Source organism: Monopterus albus, unplaced genomic scaffold (assembly GCF_001952655.1).
Source record: "Monopterus albus unplaced genomic scaffold, M_albus_1.0 scaffold18.1, whole genome shotgun sequence".
Taxonomy (NCBI): domain Eukaryota; kingdom Metazoa; phylum Chordata; class Actinopteri; order Synbranchiformes; family Synbranchidae; genus Monopterus; species Monopterus albus.
Genome location: NW_018127898.1, coordinates 7,159,001 through 7,181,432, shown reverse-complemented (window position 1 = coordinate 7,181,432; position 22,432 = coordinate 7,159,001). Strand labels below are relative to the sequence as shown.

At 44.8% G+C, this 22,432-nt stretch overlaps 2 protein-coding genes across 6 annotated transcripts in view; one reads left to right on the top strand and one right to left on the bottom strand.

The window, feature by feature from the left end:
• The first annotated feature begins 7,843 nt into the window (after positions 1 to 7,843).
• On the top strand, positions 7,844 to 9,114 carry id1 (inhibitor of DNA binding 1, HLH protein). Its single transcript, XM_020593320.1, has 2 exons — positions 7,844 to 8,333; positions 8,546 to 9,114. Exons 1-2 carry the CDS (start codon positions 7,971 to 7,973, stop codon positions 8,579 to 8,581), a joined length of 399 nt encoding a protein of 132 aa, XP_020448976.1. The 5' UTR covers positions 7,844 to 7,970; the 3' UTR covers positions 8,582 to 9,114.
• A 2,020-nt stretch (positions 9,115 to 11,134) lies between these two features.
• Positions 11,135 to 22,432, bottom strand: part of ncoa3 (nuclear receptor coactivator 3) — a 33,769-nt gene continuing 22,471 nt past the window's right edge. For 4 of the 5 annotated variants that reach the window (XM_020592946.1, XM_020592947.1, XM_020592948.1 and 1 more), the window contains 14 exons: positions 20,774 to 20,921; positions 20,066 to 20,643; positions 18,996 to 19,972; positions 18,779 to 18,902; positions 18,214 to 18,441; positions 17,868 to 18,080; positions 17,625 to 17,736; positions 16,863 to 17,034; positions 15,166 to 15,525; positions 14,882 to 14,992; positions 14,519 to 14,762; positions 14,231 to 14,423; positions 13,888 to 14,098; positions 11,136 to 13,236 (listed from right to left, as the gene is read on the bottom strand). In XM_020592946.1, the coding sequence (XP_020448602.1) occupies positions 13,225 to 13,236; positions 13,888 to 14,098; positions 14,231 to 14,423; positions 14,519 to 14,762; positions 14,882 to 14,992; positions 15,166 to 15,525; positions 16,863 to 17,034; positions 17,625 to 17,736; positions 17,868 to 18,080; positions 18,214 to 18,441; positions 18,779 to 18,902; positions 18,996 to 19,972; positions 20,066 to 20,643; positions 20,774 to 20,921 (3,683 nt within the window). In that variant the 3' untranslated portion in view covers positions 11,136 to 13,224. Of the gene's footprint in view, positions 13,237 to 13,887; positions 14,099 to 14,230; positions 14,424 to 14,518; positions 14,763 to 14,881; positions 14,993 to 15,165; positions 15,526 to 16,862; positions 17,035 to 17,624; positions 17,737 to 17,867; positions 18,081 to 18,213; positions 18,442 to 18,778; positions 18,903 to 18,995; positions 19,973 to 20,065; positions 20,644 to 20,773; positions 20,922 to 22,432 lie in introns of all 5 variants that reach the window. The other variant, XM_020592950.1, reaches the window with a different exon arrangement.

The following is a 22,432-nucleotide window of genomic DNA, read 5'->3' as shown; positions in this document are numbered from 1 at the left end:
TGTAATGTTTGCAGCCAAGTTAACAAGCTCAAAGTGCTTTATCCTACTTTGATAACCTTTACTGCATAAAGTGATGCACAAACCTAAAAACGACATCACAGGGCTAAGTAAACAACACAGTACAGAAACATGGACAAACAGAAAGGAACTTGAAGTGACCAAACTTATAGAGCTTCATGTCACGAAGATGCACAGATGAGTTTCGTTGTGACAGCTTCTACGATGATTAGGTCTTCACAGTGATTGTTCTCAATGAAAAATGGGCTGATGGGAGGAGCTGTTCAGGAGCGCCTTCATGTGGAGAGGCTCCTGGCATCTTTATCTCTGACACTGATGTTTATTTGACAACTCCAGGATGTGTCTTTAATGCTAAATCCACCCAGAGCCAGGCAAGCTGTAGCACTTTGCAGGGCTGCGTTGTTCCTAAAGAATGTCCAGTACTGCTCTGTGTGGTCCAGCCACCCCAGGAGAGGGCTAAGGCTGGGGGCTCTGGGTCTGTGCCTCCCTGTCCTTCTTGTCCTCTTTTGATATCAGGAGTGCTGGAATGGAGGAGCAGCACTGGAGGGGGGTGGGGGTCTGCTGGGTCTCCCTAGTTGCCAAGCGAACACCATATGGGCAGCTCACTGGTGTTACTGGGGGCCCGGAGCAGTTCCCAGAATTCACATGATAATGAAGCCCGGGGCCATTCAGAGTGCGGGCCTAAAGCTGGGCCTAAGAGCTTTTGATAGCCCCCAGCAGCCTGTAGGCCTGCCCACCCCGGGCCCGGCCAGCTTTCCTGCCAGGCCCAAACCACCTGTTTGATTTTCCCAGGGCCCTGCCACAGCACAGGGAGAGTGGAGAAAGAGGGAGCAGGGAGGAGGAGGCGAGGAGAGGCAAAGGAATGTCTCCCTCTTATTTTGTCACTGAGTGTGTACTTCCCATTCACTTCCTCTTTATAATCCTCCAGCCCTCCCCTCACGTGCTCACACACACATGCACACTGTTGCACAAACACAGGCATGCACGCAAACACATGCACCCGAGTATAACCTAGATGCACATACACAGACACCGCTGCTGACCCACACACAGGCTCTTTCCCCTTTTGTTAACCACCCCAGAAACAATCCCGGGGAGAAGAATGAAGTTTAGAAGTAGGGCACCTTCTGAGGCATCGAAGTTTCACACAAGCAAATTCCTGGAAGTGGGCCCTGGGTGAAAAGTAGGGTGCTTGTCTTAGCTGTGTGGCTCTCAGTTCTACATGGGAACCAGAGGAGGATTTTTACTGGGCAGCCATGGGGACTACGAGACTGGCAATAGGGGTGGGGGGGGTGGATGAAAGGGTGATGGGTACTGGGGTGGATGAAGAGACCCCTGGGCGTGAGAGAAGTGATGAGGGGAACAGAGAAAGGGAATGGAGCTTGTGACATTTGTGGGGGGGACTGTACTGCACTGTACTCTCTTACAGCACATGAAAACAAAGGGTCAGTTATTGGTTGTTGCTTAGCCAAACAGCCAGTGTTCATTTTTAGCTAAGGGGCTTAAAATGACATTTCTAAATAGAATGCACTTTCTTCTCTGACAGGATTCTGCAGGAGAAAATGTTCTGTTTTGAAACCGCGTGATGTGATCACATGCACTGGAACCACAGGTGTGCAGGCGTGACACTGTGTACTCTGTAGTCACTTCCAGTTCTTGGTGTGAAGGTGGGGCAGCGTTCCTACAGTTTAACCTGAAATGCTGCCTTGCTGGGAGCTAAACACCTGCGCTGCACTAACAGGGCTGCAGAGAAAAGGGTGGTGGTGGTGGTGGTGGTGTATATCTGAGCTGCCTGTGTTTATACCTCCTCTTTACCTAATAGGGTCTCTGGTTACTGTAGTCTCTTGGCTCTGCTGCTTCACACACTATTCAGGTCAAGTGTTCAGGGGACATCTGCATAGAAAACATTACAATAACACTGCACTGTAGCTCTATTGACTGTGACAAGAATAACACACCTACACCTGTTGCACCTGCACTGCCTTCTGTAGGCCACATGAATAGATAGCCAAATTCCCACACCCAAGTTAATTAACTTCCTCTATACTGCTTTGATAAATAGCAACAACAAACAAGAGGGGAAACTTGAGCAGACTCAGATCACAGCTGAGCCAGCACAGACTGTTAAGGTGGGACTTTAGTGTCAAGAGCATCAAGAGAGACCCCCCCCCAATGCCCAAATAACTTGATTATACCTGCTGCACAATCAAAACAAAAGTGGCAGGCCCAATCTGTTCACTGTCAATGGCAGCTCACATTTGTCAAGCCCATCCAAGAGGTTGGTTCTCAGGCGACTCACACAATGCCCGGTGACAAACAGGAGGGCTCTCCTTTTAGCTCTGCCTGCCACTGGGAAGCCCATCTGAAGTATTAATCTTTGCTGTGGAAGAGTGAAGGAGAGGGCTCAGCCTGGCCCAGCCATTGTCCCTAGGCCTGGGCCCTTTGAATGGGGCTTTGTCAGCTCTCCAGCTGCCACTGTCCGTGCTCCGTCTTTGGGCTTTGGCTCCCATGTCCCCTGTCCGTGCTGACTGGACGCCTCTGTGCAGCTGTGGGGATGTGCGGGTTATAGTGTGTGTGGGCCGGAGAGAGAGGTCAGGTGACAAACCATTCGTCTCACACACACAGAAACACACAAATATGTGGCTTGCTTGTCATTTCAAAGTGGTGCATTCAGTCGCCCTGGAATCTGAAAACACCAGACGGAGCTCCAATCTTTAGTTCAGTTAGTTTATTGTTAGAAGTCCATCATCTTATAGAACAAAAATATGTAGTTGGGTGTCCGTGATAACCTAGGATTGAATTGCCCTCTCTACATGAGTAGTATGTATATACTGTATGTACAGAATATGTATATTTATCCATGATTCCTCCATCCAGTCCAACAATGCTGTCTGATGGGTAAAATAGCAGATGGCGGACACAGAGCAGGGACATTACTGGAGCTGATCTGATAGGTTCCCAGAAGCAGTTATTTGTTTGTTCTCCATCTCCCTCCTACAGCAGGGGGCAGCTGGCCAGCAGTAATCAGGCCTGTCCCCCATAGGCATCTTCTGGCTACCAGCTGAGAACAGCTGGTCTCCCCTTCTGCTACCGGTGGGCCTAGGCCCTGCTGGAAGTCACGAAAAGGAGAAGGCCTTAAAGGATCTGACAAACAGACAGCATTCACACCTCGACAGGTTCTGCTAATGAAGAGGCCCATTAGGCTACATTTACAGTTTCTATAGAGGTGCATCTATTGTTCAGTCTGAGAGGTCAGCTATAGCCATGGGGCTCCAAGGGACAATGGAGCACCTCATCAGGTTGTGTTGCCAGTTTCACCATAGCTGCAGCGCAAAGTTGTTAACTCACCCTGATGTCTGCTGTGTGATGTCACAGGCAAACTGTTGCTAAAGTGAAAGAAGTAGAGGGAGGGGTGGGACTGTGAGATAGTTGCTGGTGGTGCTGGGGGGTGATGACCAGCGGGCAGCAGAGAGAGGCGTTATTAGAGCCATAACAAGTAGACATAACACTGTCTTCTATTGTGTGTCCCACCACCTCAGTTTCCCCCAAGTTCCTGACCACAGAAAACACTACACAGCACCCCTCCCACACCATCTCCTCACCCTGCTCCACCCCAGCACCTCCTCCCCTCCACCCCCTCAACTAAAGCTCTCTCTCCAGGCAATTGCCACTGGAGTGGAAAGTATTCCAGAGCACAATGCCTATGCTCTCAATGGGTGCTTTAGCATGCCACCAGTGTGCTGTCACCAGCAGATGGGGAGCTAATTAGAAGCCATTAAAGGGCTTTGATAGTGTGTGTGGGAACCAGGCGGAGGGAGATGACCATAGGAGTGTGAAGGAGGGGTGAGTTTTGGGCCCAGTGAATGCACACATGCACATACACATGTACAGAAGTGAGAGGAAGAGATAAAGAAAGACCAAGCTGTCCCTGCAAGTCCTCCTGGGCCAAGGACGCAGCGCAAAAAGGACACCTGTGGGGTTTCAAGGATCTCTGGAAGGCTTCACATATGGCGACAGCGCTTCTGTAACCTGCCCCTGGCTCTCAGGGAAGGGCATCCACCCACCCTCCAAGTCTTCTGCCTGCACACAGGAAAAACGCCCAACAGGCGGTGAGGCTCCAGTCAGTCTGCAGTGCTGATGACACATTTCTGAACCAGGACTCCCACAGGAAGTGACTCCCAACCACGACTTCACAGTTATTACAGAGGCTGAGCTGCCCAGGGAGGTGCCAGGCCACACCAGGAATCCAGGCAAAAACATACATAACAAACACTCACAGAAGCAGAAACCCACAGCATCACAAATTCTCACATTCAGCAGAAATATCCTCCCCCGTGACTGATGAGTCCTAAGTGCCATTAGTCAGTCATCCCACATGTGACATTGTGGTGTGGTAAACATTTTTGTATCTGACACAACACACACACACCTCCCAGTCCCATATGAGCCACTCCACACACCTGCACACAGGTGTGATCATTATCAAGCAAACAGGAAGAGCCTGACTGGGAACTGGAAACTAATCCCACAGCTGCGAGGAGATGGCCCATGTGTGTGTGTGTGTGTGAGAGGGAGAGAGAGTAAAAATTGTTGAAAACTTGCATGTGGTGCTCTTCTCTCATAATCAAATTCCTCCCCATTTCTTTTCAACAGTGTATCACAATAACCATGCTGAAATAAAACCATCTGTCTAAGAAACCATTTATTCTCCTCTGCTATTATTGTAGCTTGGCCACTTTCATGTTTCAGGAAGTAGTACGAGTACTACTTATTGTCCCCACAGCAATAATAACAGCAGCAAAAGTGTGAAAGCATTGCTGGAATGTCCTATTTCCTCTGAACGAATTCCTGCACCAACTTTTCCCCTTGTGGTTTCCTGTAGTGTGCTTTTCTAGATCTATTTGCTGTAACGATAAAGAGGGCGTATTAGCTAATATGTTTCCCCTGCACCAAATGGAACAATTTATCCTGAAAAACGCTACTGGGAAATGGTTTGTGTGTTGGCACAAATATAGCCACGATACACAATGTACTGAAAAAAAGGCAAGTGTTGCCTTTCTGCAGTTTGATAGATGTAGGATGTTGCAACAGCACTGACACAAACAGTAGCCAGTTATAGACATAAAACACTAAGTGGTAATCGGCTAAAATATAAAGAGTCCACTGGGAAATGAATTCTGTGTCAGCAGTGAAGGAGGGAAGGGGAGCTGGGCACGGTGCTGTCAGTTAAAATCACAAGCTAATATGTTTCACTTTTCTTTCTCCTCCTCTGCGTCTTCCTCGTGTCTTCTCTCTCCCCTCGCCTTGATGTGCTGTAAACAGGCTAAAAAGGGCCCAGCTGTGTGGAGTTATTGTTGGTGTCAGTAGGAAGTGCTGATAGCTTTTGCAGCTGAACAAAAGCTGGATGAGGGGAGTGGAGGGGCGCTCCAGACACTGTGGCTCCAGCCTAGATTCTCTCCCACAATCCCTGCGCCGCACTCCCATTGTTCTGCCCACCCGGCCCTCCCTCCGCCCTGTCAGTTGCGACCTAGGACAGAGGGCAGAAAAGAAAGGGAAAAAAGAAAGTATATATATAAAAAAAGTTTTTACAGGCTACTGCAGCTAGAAGGAACAGTCCTGGTGGCATTTAACTTTGTTACAAGACAGCACTGCTGGTGTTATCTTTGGTCTGGTGTAACATCTGTGAAGATACAAGCAAATTGCATTTATATTACAAAATCTGAAGTGACCATGATGTTCTTAATTTTTTTCTGCAAATGAATGTAAAACTACATTGCATCAGTCTGTACAAATACCAGAATATTAGTTACACTGTCAAAAAATCTGCAAAAACTGCTTGTGGCCATTAGACAACAGTAACAGTGACTAAGTACATTAGCTCAGGTAATGTACTTAAATACAATTCTGAGGTAGTTGAGGTACTTTCACAGCATTTCGGAGGAAAGCTACTTTTTACTCCACTGATTTTGTTTCACAGCTATGGTTACTAGTCACTTTACATATCCTGATTGTTTATATATCACATATGATTGGTTTACAACTTATATCTTGTTGCAGTGTTATAGATTAAAATACCCAGTAATACATAATGTAGAAAAATAGATTCAGGTGCAATATTAATGGACTATTAACACTTTAATACATCACTAATGATAATAACATAGCCTAATACATGGTAACCATCACGTGGGTCCTGGAATTGTGTAGGCATACTGAGAAGGCTACTTTTCAATACATACTGATACTTAAGAATGCAGGGATTTTGTATTTGTGTTGCAGTGTTTTTTAAGTGCAGTGGTTTTTATTTAAGGACACATCTGAGAACTTCCGTTATTGACATTAGGTTTCTATACAATTTATGCATTATAACTGTGAAAAATATTGAAAACATTGGTTTTAAACAGGACCTGGAGTCAGTAAATAGTTGGTTTGGGAATGAATATACGTGTTCGTGTTATTCCTTAAACGTATCTTTACTATAACATAACGTGAAGCATCATGCAGTCGAAACCAAATTCAAAATAAAGCCAAAACAAAGAAAATAAAATGTACAAATCAAGTAACAAAAGTTGTACAGCCTAGCAGGCTAACCATGGGGGCATGCACAGTGAAAGTGGGCCGTGAAGGAATGCAACAGTTATTTGGTGCTAAGATGCGGCAGCAGAGCCTTCCTCCTCCTGTGCAGGTGCGCTGGGCGGTAATCTCATCCCACTGCTTTAAGGTGATAAATGAACGACAAAGCTCCGGAGCCGGTTTGTTCTCAGGGCTCCGCGCGCCACGCAGGTGAATGGAGGAGCGCAGAGTGTGAGCGCTCTTGTTTGACGTCTCCATGGAGACCGTCCGAGCGGCGCCAGGCTGACAGGCGTCAAGGCTCGGATGAATGGATGACGTCACCGCGCTGGCGCCTGCCAGTCTGCTCGGGCTTGTTTGGACAATCTGGGTTGGAAGATCCAGAACAGAGCGATGCCATGTGAGTGTGCAGAGCAGCAGGCTGCGCACATACTGCAGAAACATGTAAAGGAATCCGTGGAGCCGCTGCGGCTCACACTGGGCTTCCTTCAGCACACAGAAGCAGCAAAAAGAGGCTCTGTGCGTTGAGAAAAGTGCAATATTTGTGAGCATAAAGAAAGCTTTGAGTTAAAAAGCCGAGATTCTGTCCAGAGAGCAGTGCTGTGGGAAAAACCGCAGCACGTTCTAAAACAATCGACAGTCTGCCCTCAAACTGTAATGTTATTAAACTAATAAACTACTAATCCATTTAGTCACTTGCATTCTACCCAGTTCACAAAAAGGTTATTATGAATAAACTTCATAATCTTGAAATAATTTAAAAATTAGTGAATCGTTCCCCAAGTTGCTTGTCATTTGTATGTAATCAATTCTCTAACTTTACTGTACTACTGTCATCCACATCTGCAGTGCAGTCACCGATTGTGAGAGGCAAATCTAGGGCACTGTGGTAGCCTAATTATCATTAGCCATTCATCCTGTCCCGTCCCACACACATCCTCACAATACATACCAAGGCATTCACCACCCCTTGACTGTCCCCAGGCAATCTACACCTGCAGAGTCCCCAAGCCATGGACAGCTGGATTCCCACATTTTACCCATAAAAGACACACATTTGTTTCCATTTGTAACGCCATCCCTCAAACAGATTGTAAATCCCGATAACCAGGCGAGCCAGTCATTGGCTGAGAGTGCGGTTGTGGACCGACCTATTAATACAAACGCAGCCATCTTATTGGTTCACCGGCTTCAAACAGGACAATTCGAGTACGCCCTCTACTCCGGCTTTACTATAAAATAGAGGAGGGTTTACCCATGTGGATGTTGAAGAACTGTCAACATTTCCTAGACACAAACTCGAAGACGAGAAGTCTTATTGTTTAACTGCTCTACTTTTTACCTCATCTTCTTTGGAAAGTACACCACCTACACTAATCAAGATGAAAGTTGTCGGATCTACTTGCGCCCTGAAGAGCAAGGTCGGTGGCGAGGACGTGGTGCACTGCCTGTCCGATCAGAGCCTAGCCATCTCCAAGTGCAAGATCCCGCTGCTGGACGAACACATGAGCGTCTTCCTCCAGGACATGAATAGCTGCTATAGCAAGCTGAAGGAGCTCGTGCCCACTCTGCCCACCAACAAGAAGGCCAGCAAAGTGGAAATCCTGCAGCATGTCATTGACTACATATGGGACCTGCAGGTCGAACTGGACGAGCCGGAGAAGAGCCGCCAACACTCCACCAGCAGCGTCCCCCGCACACCGCTGACCACCCTGAACGCAGAGCTCGCCAGCATCTCAGTGGAGGTAAATATCGTGTTACGTATACTTCAGCATAGCCCAGTGCTCTACAGAGCTGCATGCGCCGCTGTAGCATGTTTTCGAATGCCACAGTAGGTGTGCGTAAAGCTGCCAAGTCCATGGGTAAAAATTCTTTTTGCGCACAGCTTTGATAGTGACAGCTCTGTGTCCACATAACCCACTTGTACTAAATAGCTTTCCTTTCTTTTCCCTCGCAGAATGGATGCTCAGACGACAGGATAATGTGCCGTTAAGAGCCCGGGGAGCATCGCACCACCATCCCACAGCCAGCATCGGAAAGAACGAACAAGGTTACCTGATGTGACACCTCGAACGCATCAATTAAAAAAGGAAAGAAAACCTTGAACAGCGTAGGGACGTTTCAAACTCCCAAAAGTAGACAAATATCGTTGTGCGGACATTCTCCGGCGGCGAGGATCTCTGTCACTCACGGCTCTCGATTCATTAGAGGGCTCCGAGAGAGGAAGAAGACCGGTGGTGTCCGGATATAATCTGCGTTATCCGGGGGGATCAAGACGAGTTCAGTGCAACCAGCGTCGCTTGTTGCTTGTAGAGTTTAAAAAAAAGCTAATGTTTTTGTTACGCTCTTTGTATCTTATGTAAACCATAGAGAATTCAACATTTTGTAAAGGAAAAAAGTACATTTCTCAGATTCCTGAGCGACAAACTGTATTGTATATTACAATGCCATATTATGTGAAGATATTGTTTTCTTACAATGTACCCTTATTGGTGTTTTTATTAAAACAAGACAATTATTTTTGAACAAGAATACTTCAGTGTCAGTGTGTTTATGTTTTGGGGGGAGAGGGAGAAAGACTGGCATAAATTTAGTATCACATTACAACTATGGGGGTTTCAGTATTGATTTCCTTACTGCAGTGGGGTCTTGACTGGTTATTATGGGAAGTTATAGTCTTATTCGTTGCGATTTATCACAGTCCAAGTCATAATCGTCTGAATAGCTCATGATCTAGCCGAGTACCCGTGAAGTTTGAAGTGGCTGCCACTATCCTACAGCTAGATGAAGATGTTAAGTCATTCCTGTAACTTAAAACCAAAGCTGGTGGACAACATAATGGCGCACAGCCAGTTAAATTGGTAATTTGCTTCTTTGTGGGTCATTACCGTATCACATTTCAAGAGGAAGTCTCACATCAAAATCGTGAGGTCAAAAGATCTTGACAAATTGATAGTTTTAAATAAAGTATAATATAAACCCAATAATTGAAGTCAATGAATATTTAAGAATTAAAGATTTGATGTGTTTATTAGAGTCACTGACCAAGAATAAGTGATGTAAGATGGTTAATTAAAGACAAATGAAGCTATATATGATATAAGTTTCATAAAACGTCCATTTGAATAAGCTGTTTCAAAACGTTATGGTGTAAATCAGCAGCTCTTTTAGTCTCTCTCGGCACTGCGCGGGTTAAAATGGCTTTGGTGTAGCGATTCGTTATAAGATTTATTCTGTCTCCCTGGTGCAATGTTTTTCCCATTTCCCTGCGGTGAGATGCGCACAGCTGCAGCCCCGCCGTGGCCAGTGTGTGATTGTGTTTGTGTGATAGCTTTGTGCCAAGGGCAGGGGAGGGCGGCGGGGCCCAGACTGAGCGGCGCCTCGGCACACCTGGGGAAGTTCAGGTTAAATAGCTCCACATTCCTCAACACACAGCTGATTGAAACATTAACAAACAGTAATCTACGGGCCAGGCCGCAGATGGGCCGGGAACCACGCCAACACTCAGAGGGAGAGAGAGCGTTGCTCTGGGGTAGAGATTCTCACAGTACAGTTGGATGTTATAAGTTGACTATTAATCCTATGTACACTTCCTTTTTGACACTGCTTGAGCTGTTAGAGAAGTGTCCATAAGTGGCTGAATCGAACTGTTTAACATATACAAATTCTTTCAATGTTTTCCTTTATACCGGTAAATCAAGTGTAGTCCTTCCTTTCTGATTTGTTTGGCACATCTATGTGCCAGCGACAAATCTCTTACGTAATCTTGCAGAGCAGTGGAGAAAGTGAAGACCAGGCTATTGTGGTCTCCTTAGCACGTCTATTGGACACTTTAGTACCACATCAAGTCAAATTAAGGTTCTATTATAGATTTTTTGTTTCCTTTTTTCTTATTTCATATACTTAGATTCCCTTTATAGTGAGTCAACTCTGATGTCCCCGCCTCCGACTCTCACTTGCAGTTAGCGCCCCCGTGTGACCAATGAGATGAACTGCAGCCTGTAACGAGCCTGCACAGTATTAGCTGCTCTGTGAGCTGATGGTTATGTTGGAGAAAACTGGAGTAGACAACGACGCCCCCTTGTGGTAACACTGATGTTCCTACTCTGTGGCATTTGGCACTAAACTAACTTTTCTTAAGCACATTTGTTAATAACTGAACACTCAAAATTAAAACATTGTTAGTCGCATTGTACAGTATATTTAAACACATTTTTGAGGTGCTTGTACTTAAATATCGCCATAAAATGCTACTCTATACTTGCACTCCACTACATTTGAGAAAATAGTCCTTTATACTCCGTAGCAACTTATACACTGTATAATGTTGCAGTTTTTACACACACACACACACACACACACACACACACACACACACACACACCATGTGATTATCCTAAAAATAAAATTAAAATATAATGCACTGCACTATCCAACAGTATGCAAAGCAGTTATATTAGTCCCAGCTCTGCCATCCACAATATTAAAATGCTTCTTACACAAATCAGTAACAATACCCTGATATTACAGTGTGTATCCGAGTTCTTCTAGCAGGGAGCATCACAGAAAATCAAAACAATGCAGCTTTTATTCTGACAGAAGAATATTCAATTTAAACATGGACATGAATGAATCCTTCATAAGTTTTCTGCAATAACATGAAAACTGCAGCCCTCCACCCCTCTTTTTGTTTTTTGTCAGTGAATATACAGGCTGATAGTTACCAGTATGAGAACTGAGAACATTATGTGGTTGCATCGCTGCTCATAACCACAGTGAGCAGATAATTAGAGAACCAGAGTCAAGAGTATTTAAATAGAAATTTGTATTTACATCAATATCAACATCATCAGAAGAAAAAAAAAAAAAACTGTGATATACATCCCGCAAAATGAAAGCTTATCTTACCTCCACAGAAAATCAAACCAAATGATCTCTTGCCGCTTTCTGGATTTCAAACTCTTTTTAAAAAGTTCCTTTTTCCTTAAGTAACAAAATCTGGACATAAAATGAAATTGTTTCCTGAAAAATAGAAGAGATATTGATATGTCGTCTTAAAAGTGGATTTCATTCCATCAGTAATTCTCTTTCACAGCAGACATGCTTTTGTGTGTGTGTGGGTTTTTCTGGGTGTATAAACGTTCTGCTGTGGGGGGTTGAGAGTTTCCAGTCCTCTTCATTCTGCGCTGATCGCCATCGCATGGACGAACAACTTATTAGCCCCGTGGCCTTTCTGTTTACAGTACATGGCCATCATATGCTATTACAGATCCATGATATGTACCCATTTACCACCAGAATAACATAACGCATATCACAAAAAAATGTACACCAGAAACCTCAGAAACTATACAGAAAACTGGAAAAATATCTTTGGATTGCGCGTGTTGAAAAGGTAGATTCGGCAAGTTCAGACTAACAGTTAAAACAAGAATAAAATGTGTAAATAAAAAATACATGACGGAGCTGATGAGAAGGGGAAAACACTGCAAGGACCAGGCCTGTTAGCGAGCTGAAGAGTGTTTCTGTCCTCCACTGTGCTGCAGACGAGCAAACACACACACAGCTCAGCTAACACATGATCACACAAAATAACAACATGACATAATGGACTGTCCTGGTAAAGGTCACTTGCACCACCATCCAATAAAACATCTGACAGTGAGAAAGCTCACATCTTCAACTCATCGGATCCTCATTACAAGTTAAAAGTGCCTTACTTTAACATGAAAGACATAGCTTTTTTTTTTGTTGAAAAAGTAAAAAAAAAAAAAAACAACATTCAGAATTCAGACAATGACAGAAGAAGGAAAACCCAAACATGCCTGCAATATTTGCAAAGGCATAAAAAAAAGCAAATTAACCAAATCAGTATTGACCTATGGGACAAAAAAATACAACCTGGTCTCATATGCTGTGCAATAATGGGCCTTTAAAAAGCAGGTTTGATATATTTTGTAGAATATTTACAATTTATATTCACAGAGGACATTTGATACATCTAATACTGCAGTACCATTTTGCTTATAACAGGAGTAAAGATGCTCAGTTACAGTCGAAAGCATAGAGATGTGAGTTATTGCTCCAATCTGCATAACATAGTAAACTGTGTGCTTATAGCTTCCAATGACATAAGAATGAGGCGCATCCAGAGGATAAGAAACAAACAAACAAACAAAACTTAAACAAACAGAAACCCATTGTTGTGAAGGCATTGAATCTCTAGTAAGGCTGTAATGATGAAGATATATTGCATCAATCTTTATTCCACACAGAAGCCTCCTGGTAAAGTGCAGCCACAGCCAGTTGTACCGTAGTCCCATACTGCAGCCTGGTTGTGCCAAGCAGCTCGAGTGAAGACACACAAACACACAAACACTGATATTTTTGCATTACCATTGCATTACCTAAACAGGGTTACAACATGTGAGGCTTCAGATGGGGATGAACCTTGATGCCCACTTCTCCCAGGATGTGCAGTATGCAGTGCTGAGTCTCCTGCACCATGTTTTATGCTGAGGAACTCCTGCTGTGTGTGTGTGTGTGTGTGTGTGTGTGTGTGTGTGTGTCTAAATCCAGCTCTCTTCCTGGCCCAGATTGCTCTGCACAGCTGACAGGCTCCAGATTCTGCTGTCCTCAACAATACTTCTGCAGAGCCAGAATAATAGTGGGATGTATAAAAACGCAACATTTTAAATGTCTATTATGTCTTTCATCAAAGCTTTAAATGTAAAGTTCGATTTATGGTTCTGCATTAAATCTACATCGTACCCACAGTTTAGATAACATGTGGCCTTGTACTCTATGCTGTCGCCTGATGTGTACCTCTCCAGAAATGTAACTGCACGTTGCAGAGACACAGTCAACAACAACTGTGACTGTTTGTATCGCATTTCCTCGTTCATATCTCTCAGTGGCCGGACAAGTACAGGATTCCTCTCTTGTTCTGCCTCAGTTGGTTCAGTGGTCGTACAGACCAACTCCTCTGACATCTTCTCTCCTATCTGTGTTTCAGTAATGTCAGTAAAAGTAACGGTTGTTCAACATCTATTAGCTTTAACTTCAATATGACCTGCTCACTTTCAGTCACGGTGGTTTATAAGTGGCGAAGAAATGCAGCAGTGTAATAAACACATCATCTCCAACAAACGTTTTGGCGGTGTAATTGCAGGGTGACAGACGCACCAGTGCACAAGTATAAATTCTCACAACGGTGCACGCCACTTATGTAGCCTACAGGGTAGACTCCACATAGATTCAACGCAGGACCATAAATCAAGCTTTAGCTGAACCTTGTACCTGATCAGGTCCCATTGGCATTCTGCCCATTCCCATGGTGTTCATGCCCATTTGGCCCTGCATCTGACCTTGTATCTGCCCTGGTATTGGGCTCATCTGTCCTGCACCGGCCCCACTGACCAGCCCAGGTCCACCCATGGAATTGTTCATCATCATGGGTCCAAACTGGCCTTGGTTGCCCTGCTGGGGGAACTGTTGCTGGGGGTATGAACTAGAAGATCAAAAAAGTAAATTATGCCAAGCCCAAATTACCCATCCAACTTAATTATGAAAGAATAACCCTGTTTCAAATGCAGTGCTAAAAACAGAAAGATATTCGTCAAAGAAACCTGACATTACGCACATGTTGCGTGGCATGCCACCCTGGGGCCAGCCCTTCAGGTCTCCAGATGGGTACATGGGCCCTCCCTGGGGATTCCCCTGCATTCCTGGCATCATGGTGTTCTGAGGAGGACCTCCCATTCGTCCTTGCATCATGTTTCCTGGCGAGCTGCTACCTGGAGACATAAATGATGGGTCCCCCTGTTGGCTCATACCTGCAAGTACAAGAACACAAGAGAGTGTAAGTGTGAAAACTTGAACATCCAGGAGGAAGTGATACAAGCAGCCACCTCTGTCTCAGTCAACTCACCATAGTTACCTCCATAGTTGAAGCCCTGCTGTCCAGGTTGGTTCAGCGAGGCAGCTGCCATGGGGCTGTCCATGCTTCCAGGTGCAGTGACATTAGGGGGAGGACTGAAACCTCCTGCTGCCCCCTGCCCCTGTTGCTGCTGCTGCTGCTGCTGCATCAGCATCATCATCCGCTGCCTCCTCATCTGCATGGTCACCATCTCCCTGCTGCGCTGAGCCATCATCTGGGCATTCAGGAAACCAGGCTGCAGAAAAACAGCAGTGCTTTGACCTTAACTCTGCAAATGGTGACTGGACTGACTTTATTAAAAGTGGCAAGTGTGAGCACACTACATTAGTTCATGAAGAAGTGCTGACTACATACCTGACCAGCAATGCCTGCAGGCTGCATGCCAGGTTGCATGGCTGGACGCATGGCAGGGTTTCCAGCGGGGGCATTTTCCATCTTCATGCCTTGTCGGGTCTGGTTCATAAACTGCCAGATGAGACAACATGAAGATGGGTCATAATGCTAGTTTGCTTATTTTGACATTCACTGCTAACATCACAGCCAAGAAGCCAAACACTCTCTCTAAGAAACAAGCTGCCCTGCCCTATTTTCTGTACAACTATATAGTTGAATTTAATCTGTGTGTTGTGTGTGCTCACCTGCTGCCCTTGCAGTCTCTGTTGTAGCTGCAGTCGCAGAGGTTTAGTGGGGAGCATGCGAGGCCTCATCAGGTTTGCACGGGGGTTGCCCATAGCCCCCATGCCTGGGAAGCCCCCTGTTTGACCCATCTGATTCATCATGGGGTTGAAGCCTCCGGGAGTCTGGCCTTGCATCCCGTGTCCACCATAACCAGGCTGAATGCCAATGGAGGGGGGCCCTGGGGGCCCGGGGTAGCCCTGGCCATACATGGGTTTTTGGTCCATGCCTATAGAGGAATCATGTCCTGGGAAAGTCTCTGATGGCCGGCACTGACCCAGGCCTTGGTCCTGACCCTGCTGGTGACCTTCAGGTCCCTGAGTCTGGGGTACAGAGAGGGTAATACAAATTTGATTCCATATTAAGGCAAAACCTGCTATGAGTAACTGATTTAGCTATTTCAACAAATGCAGAACCAGAAGTAGCAGATCAGCTTTACAGACTGGCCAAACAACAACAAGCTACCATAAACATTCAAGTTCAAATCACAACAGATGTAACTGTCTACTCAGAAGAGCAGAAATGCCAAAACAAACTTGTGTGGTGATTTTGAACCACTGTCTGAGCTTCTTAACATTACTTTAAGTATTTTAGTCATGATATTCATATTTTACATTACACTTCAATATACATTGCTTCTTTATATTAAAAATACACTTTATAATTTAGAGTCACATTTTAGGCAGGCCAGTGATGCTAACACTGGTATTTCCATCTTGTTAATGAGTGTATGTGATACATAATTGGTAAATCCCAGTTCCCTTAATTGCATCTTTTCCTCGTGTCTTAAGGTCTTTTCACAATGAAGATGAATTTTTTTTTGCATTTTCTTTGCATGTCGATAATAATTTTCGAATCTAAATTCTGTCACTGAACCGTTGCACATCAATGATGGAATATCGTGAAGTAAAAAGTGGCATTAATTTCTTTCACCCCAAGGTGGATTTTTTTTCAACTTTCCACCAGTGACAGGGACACCTGTTGCCAATCACGACACAGCTTGCTGGAACGCTGCAGCACTGTTACCAGAAGCACATGGTGCACCGGTTAGCTAAACCTATTTATTACAGCCATGTTCTGTATATATTTTACCTCAGACACACAGCCTGGTGCTATTCCAGATCAATTGGGTCATTGTAATTGCTCCTCTGGCTCTTCAAGTGCTATGGCAACAGCAACAACTCACAGACATCCTGAAGTAGTCCAGAAACAACCATTGTACAGTTTCAACTCCTGCATTAAGCAGTGAAACTTTTCAAGTTGCCTTTTAATCAGTACAGGATGCACTCCTTGTATTTAGCAGAACTAACACCTGCAGGTCATCATCACTTAATCTGGACTGTTGTAGCACCACCTTTTAGGACTTCACATTCCATATTTGTTTCATGTTTGGTGTGAATATCTGTGATGAGTTTAAATCGCCTCTGAAAAAAAAATTGCTATTGATTTCCGATAAAGGGTGTGTCAAAGACTTCCACAAAGAATGACTGTACCCACACTCATGCCTCCTCCAGGCAGCCTCCTTGCTCTTCATTCCTCTCTCCTCAGAGCAGGAATAGTGCACCACAACAACTTCCAGGACAAGCAAGGACTGAACAGCAAGGAACAATCAAGTAAAGGAACTGGGATTACCCATAGTATACTGTTATGTGTCCTGTACCTGGCCTACTATTTCAGGGATGCCTAAGGCTCTGTCAATTTCCTGCAGGGCAATGACATCGGCGGTGTTGAGCAGAGAGTCCAACTGGTCCAGGAGTGCCCGTTCATCACTGGGGCCCTCACTGTTGGCCAGGGGTCCCAGTAGCTCATCCAGGGGATGTGCAAACTGGTCCCTAAACCCAAAAAATGACCAAGATGTCAAAGAATAAGGTCAGTGATGTTCTATTTTTATTTTCCACCAATCCCATACAGAGACTAAAATCAACACTGTATTTTCTGTACTCATCATCATGTCTGTGAATCCAGAAGTTGAAAAACATGGCATACTTGCATTGTTAAGTATAGAGTGAGAAGATAGCACAGTAGTGTAAACAGAGCAGGGGTCATGGTCATACACTTCAGGGACTGTACATGTAATGGCTGTTTTTAGCCTTTGAAGCTCTTTTTTGAAAAAACACATAACCCAGAAGAAAGAAACTTGTCACCTGGTGCAGTGTTGGTGTGTTTTTAAAATGTATGGACAATAATGAAGCTCTATGGCATAAACAAATAAGATAAACCAGTATTTGGATTCACAAACATTATGGTGAGTTCACAAATTGTTGTTTTGCTTTGTTAAAAACAAACAAAAACACACACACACACACACACACACACACACAATGGCCTTGTCTTTTTAAGTCAGATCAAGAAAAGGAGACTGAAGACACTATTAACTGCCAACTACAGAGGAATAGGATTTGGACTGATGCCAAAGGTTTACCTGGTTGAGTTATTCTGTGGTCTGTCCATTCCCATGGCAGAGTCTGGCCAGGAGGGGGACTGAGGTGGGGGTCCATGTCCACCAAACGGGCTCATACTGACTTCACTGGGACCTGCAGTTGAATTCATAAAAGATCAATTCAGATATTTCTATTACTTTATCATATTATGCAACTATTATGTAAAGTCACCATATATTCACTGGTTACAGTTTCACACATGACAATGATGACATATGACATACCCATATCCATCAGTTGCTGCTGCAGCATAGACCTGGTGTTTCCAGGGACACTGTTGGAGCGGCTAATCATAGGTCCTCCCATTGGGCCAGAGCGACCCATGCCTGGGTGTCCCGGTCCACCAACAGGACTGATGCTGGATTTGTGCATCCCCCACTCCCCTGGCCCTGCCATGGGAGAGCACTGGGGCATTCCTATTCCTCTGCCCATACCTCCTGAAGAACACAAAGACCATTTACATTGAGTGCTTCATCAGTAAGGTCAGTGCCAGGGACCCAGGTCTATACAGATAGCCAGGCTGTCTTGGACATGCTAAGAAATAAGTGTGCAAGTTACTTCTTAGATTACCTCGTGGTAGACACACACCCATGCTTCCAGGAAAGCCACTGGGCACAGCCCCAGGTCGGATTGGAGCATCCATGTTCTCCTGGTTGACCAGCGTGGGGCATGGGACATTCCTTCTCACAGCCAGCCCGGCCCCTACTGCTCCCTCACCACCCATGGGCTTGGCATCCATGGACAAGGCTCTCTGAAAGGCACCACGCTGAACTGAAGGCATGGGGCCTCTCTCCCCATCTGAGACACACACACAATACCAAGATGAGCTTATATATCTTTACAGGTTGTAAGATTAAGACTGTAAGTGATAGAAGAGCATCCACACTGTGACACCTTATGCGAGACTTACAAAAGCATCCTCTTTCTGTGCTTTTATACATCAAGTATGACCATTTCTGCAGTCCAATGTAAGATTTAACTGTGTGTTTAATTTAATTATACTGTATAATATGACGCCTCTCGCCCGCAGCTGGCTGGGATTGGCTCCAGCCCCCCGTGACCCCATTTGGTACTAAGCGGTATAGAAAATTGATGGATGGATGTATAATATGAACAATTTTACTGACTGACTTACCGTGTAAACCATCAGGCATATTTCCTGGTTTGTTTACCACTTCCTTCCCTGCTCTGGAGTCTGGTTCAGCGTAGAAACCAGAGTTGTTCCTTGAGACGCTAAGAATTGACTCCAGGGTCTCTCTCTGAACCACCAAGACACAAGAACAATTGGAAAATGATCTACTGAGTATTTTAAACTACATTTAGCAACTTGCTGTTTGGGGTAGAAGCCTTACCTCATCAGATGGCTCCAACTTGACCTTCCCATCCATGCTGTGAAGGTCAGAGCTGTTGACTCGTGACAGATGAGCTCCTCTCCCCTCCAGCTCTTCCAGCTTTGGCTTCATGTCACCACTTTCATTAGAATCATCCTTATTGAGGAGGTAGTGAAGGAGAGCATGGTGCTTCTCCTTCTTTGGGCTGTGCTGCTCCTGCTTTGATTCTGATCCCCTAACACCACCAAGGGCTGCAGGCCCAGGCTCTGCTGGCCCTGAATCCAAGACGTTCTTCCCAGTGGCCTCAGCTGTGATGCGAGCCACTTCATCAGGAGTGTTCCCATTCTGCAGGAGCTTGTGGAGGATCTTGTGCTTCTCCTGCAGTGACTGATTTGTTAAATGTCCTGTTCCACCAGAGGACACACTGCTGTGATTCCCGCCTGTAGACGACGACACTCCCGTTGAGGAAGATGGGCTGGTGACGGACCCTGTTCCATCTTTAGCCTCAGGTGTGGAACCGGGTCTGGAGCTCGGCGTGTGATTAGGTGGCACCAGCTCATCTGTAGGGGAGGTGAGGAGCTGCAGAAGCTTTTTGTGGCACTTGTTGTCAGAGACACGTCGGTTGGATTCTCCACTAGCTGTACCCACCTCTCTGCTGGCCTGGCTGTCTGGCTTGTCAGGAGGGCCCTCGCTGGTTGGAGTGTGCGGGTGCTGCTGAGGCTGCTGTTCTCCCCCAGCCCCCAGTGAGTTTCCTGGACTCTTTGAGTCAGAGTAGGCTGGGAGGCCTGGTTTACAAGGTCCCACTACTGCCTGATTGGTGGAATTGATGCTTGGGGAGCTGTCAGGCTTGTGAGTGGGAGGTGACATGAGTGGGGAGGGCATCGGATTTCCCACTCCCTCACTAATGGCTTGGAGGGCATTCAAGGAACTGCTGGAGAAGGTGGCACCTCCACCTGCAGAGTTACCGGGGTGACTGGAGCTCATGGGAGAGTTCATACCTGCATGTGAACAATTCATGAATAAAACAAATTAACCTGTATATTAAAAGTTACAGATACTTCTTGATAGCTCTGAATAAGTTTTGTTTGTACCTCCGGGAGAGAAGGGGCTGGCACCGGTCTTCGGACTTCTTCGGATTCTGGGTGAACCCATGATGTTATGTGGGGGGCCATTAATCCCTGGACTAGCCTGGGGGGGACTGGTCATTCCCATCCCATACCCTCCAACTCCAGGTCCACCTCCACCTCCATGGAACTGACCCATTTGCTGATGTTGGTGCTGCTGCTGATGCATGCCATGGTGGCCCATCTGGTTCATGGGCCCCATTTGGTTCATTGAGTTCATGGGAGAGTTCATTGGATGCATGGAAGTCATGTGATTCATCTGATTCATTTGGCCCATGTTACTCATCTGATGCATGGAATTCATTTGATTCATCTGATGCATGGAATTCATCTGACTCAGGGGATTCATTTGATTCATCTGGTTCATGGGATTCATGCGGTTGGCTCCGGTGTATGGAGGGGCTCCTCTTTGTGTCATGTTGCCCTGTTCAGCCATGTTGTAGCCCCTGTTCATCCCCATGTTCATCTGTTGGTTGGGATTGCTCACACCCATGCTTTGAGGCCGCATGCCTCCTCCCTGGTTTCCACTATAAACATTTTGCTCCCTACAACAAAATACAAAAAAAATGTACAAATAACTGAAAACAGCATTTAAGAACCACAGTGCAGTCAGACGATCATCCAAGATTGTAGAAATCGTATTCAGTGTGGTTTTGATTGTTATAGCAATTGCACCTTTGTAGCAAGTGTGTAGACAGGAAAGACTGTGGTTCATTGGTGTTGGGATTCCTGCAGAGGTCACTCCTGGTCTGGGCTGTGACTAGGGTGCCATCAGAGAGAGAGAAGCGGTAGAGTGGGGTCTCTGCATGGCCATTATGAAAAGCTGGAGCAGGGAAAAAAAAGAATTAAACATAAAAAGATCATGCTATTAAACAACTGCTACAGACTGTGCCACGAATGTCTCTGAATGTCCATATGGTGCAGCTGCTATATGTGTGCTGTGAGTACTGGGATTGGTCAGCACCAGTGTGCACACTGAGCAATTTTTTTCCTCCCATTTAACACAAGGGCAAAGCAAAAGGTGCTGCTCTACTTATTAACATGTAGGAAGGTGTTACTGCAATAAGCAGCCTTTTTGAAATCTCCCCTTTCTGAAATCTGATGTGCTGACATAAAGTGGCATTAACCATTGGTTACTAACACTGGTGACAAATGACTGTCATTTCTGTAGCTGCTCTGCCTCACCATAACCATTAGTAAAAAGATTTTATTGTGTTCAGCTGCTGACTACATTTCAGTATCTTAACACATTGTAGCTGTGACAGTTTGACTAAAAAAGGCCAGACTAGAGGACCAGAGGTGCCTGCCTGTTAAAGGAATAAGGAAGAACTGTACAAAGCTGCAAACCAGGGTAGTTGATAATTTACTAGAATGTGTGACTGTTGATCTACTTTTGGAAAAAAAGAAAAATGTTGTAATCTGTATTTATAGAGCACCTGGAGCCAGCATAGAAAAATTTAATGACTGGATGGAAGAAAATTACTCGTCAATAAGTCATAAATTAATGTTCATATGTGGTGACTTCAGTATAGATTTGTTAAATCCTAACAAGCACACAGGAACTGAGGAGTTTATTAACACATTATATAGATGTAGGTTATTCCCAAAAATTACAAAACAAACCAGATTAACAACCCAGTATGCAACACTAATAGATAATATATTTACTAATGATATTGACAGCAAAATGTCTAGTGGATTACTTATAAATGATATTAGTGATCATTTACCTGTATTTTTGGTTTATGACTGCCAGTATAGAAAAGAAAGGCCAAAAACAAATCTTTTTTATAGGAGGGTGATGAACGAACATGCTGTAAGGAGGCTAAAAGAGGACTTTATGGGGCAAGACTGGGAAAAAACAAAAGGAATTACAGTGGGAAACCGTGGATGAGTAAGGGATTACAGAATGCATGTAAAAAGAAGAATGCATTATATAAGGAATTCAAAGAAGGCGGAAGAAAAATATAAGTTATACAAGATAACAGAACAACATATATTGAGGATATGTAAGAAACAATATTACTCTAAAGTATTAGAGGATAATAAAAATAACATGAAAGGTACTTGGAATATATTAAATAAATTGATTAGAAACAGTACCAGCAGGAGTAACTACCCTCAATATTTTATGGACAATGATACACCGGTCAACAGATTGGAGGATGTAGTTGAGAAGTTTAATAGGTTTTTTGTGAATGTGGGTCCTGGTTTAGCAAGAAGCATTTGTACAGATGATACATCCGTCACTATAAATAATAATACAATTGAAAGGAACATGAGTTCTATGTTCTTGAAGCCCATAGTTGAAAAGGAAATTATAGAGATAGTGAA

Bases quoted from the DNA above. Each gene is read 5' to 3' on its own strand.
- id1 (XM_020593320.1), top strand. From the start codon at position 7,971: ATGAAAGTTGTCGGATCTACTTGCGCCCTGAAGAGCAAGGTCGGTGGC. The intron at 8,334-8,545 runs GTAAATATCGTG...TTTCCCTCGCAG, and splicing joins TCGCCAGCATCTCAGTGGAG to AATGGATGCTCAGACGACAG.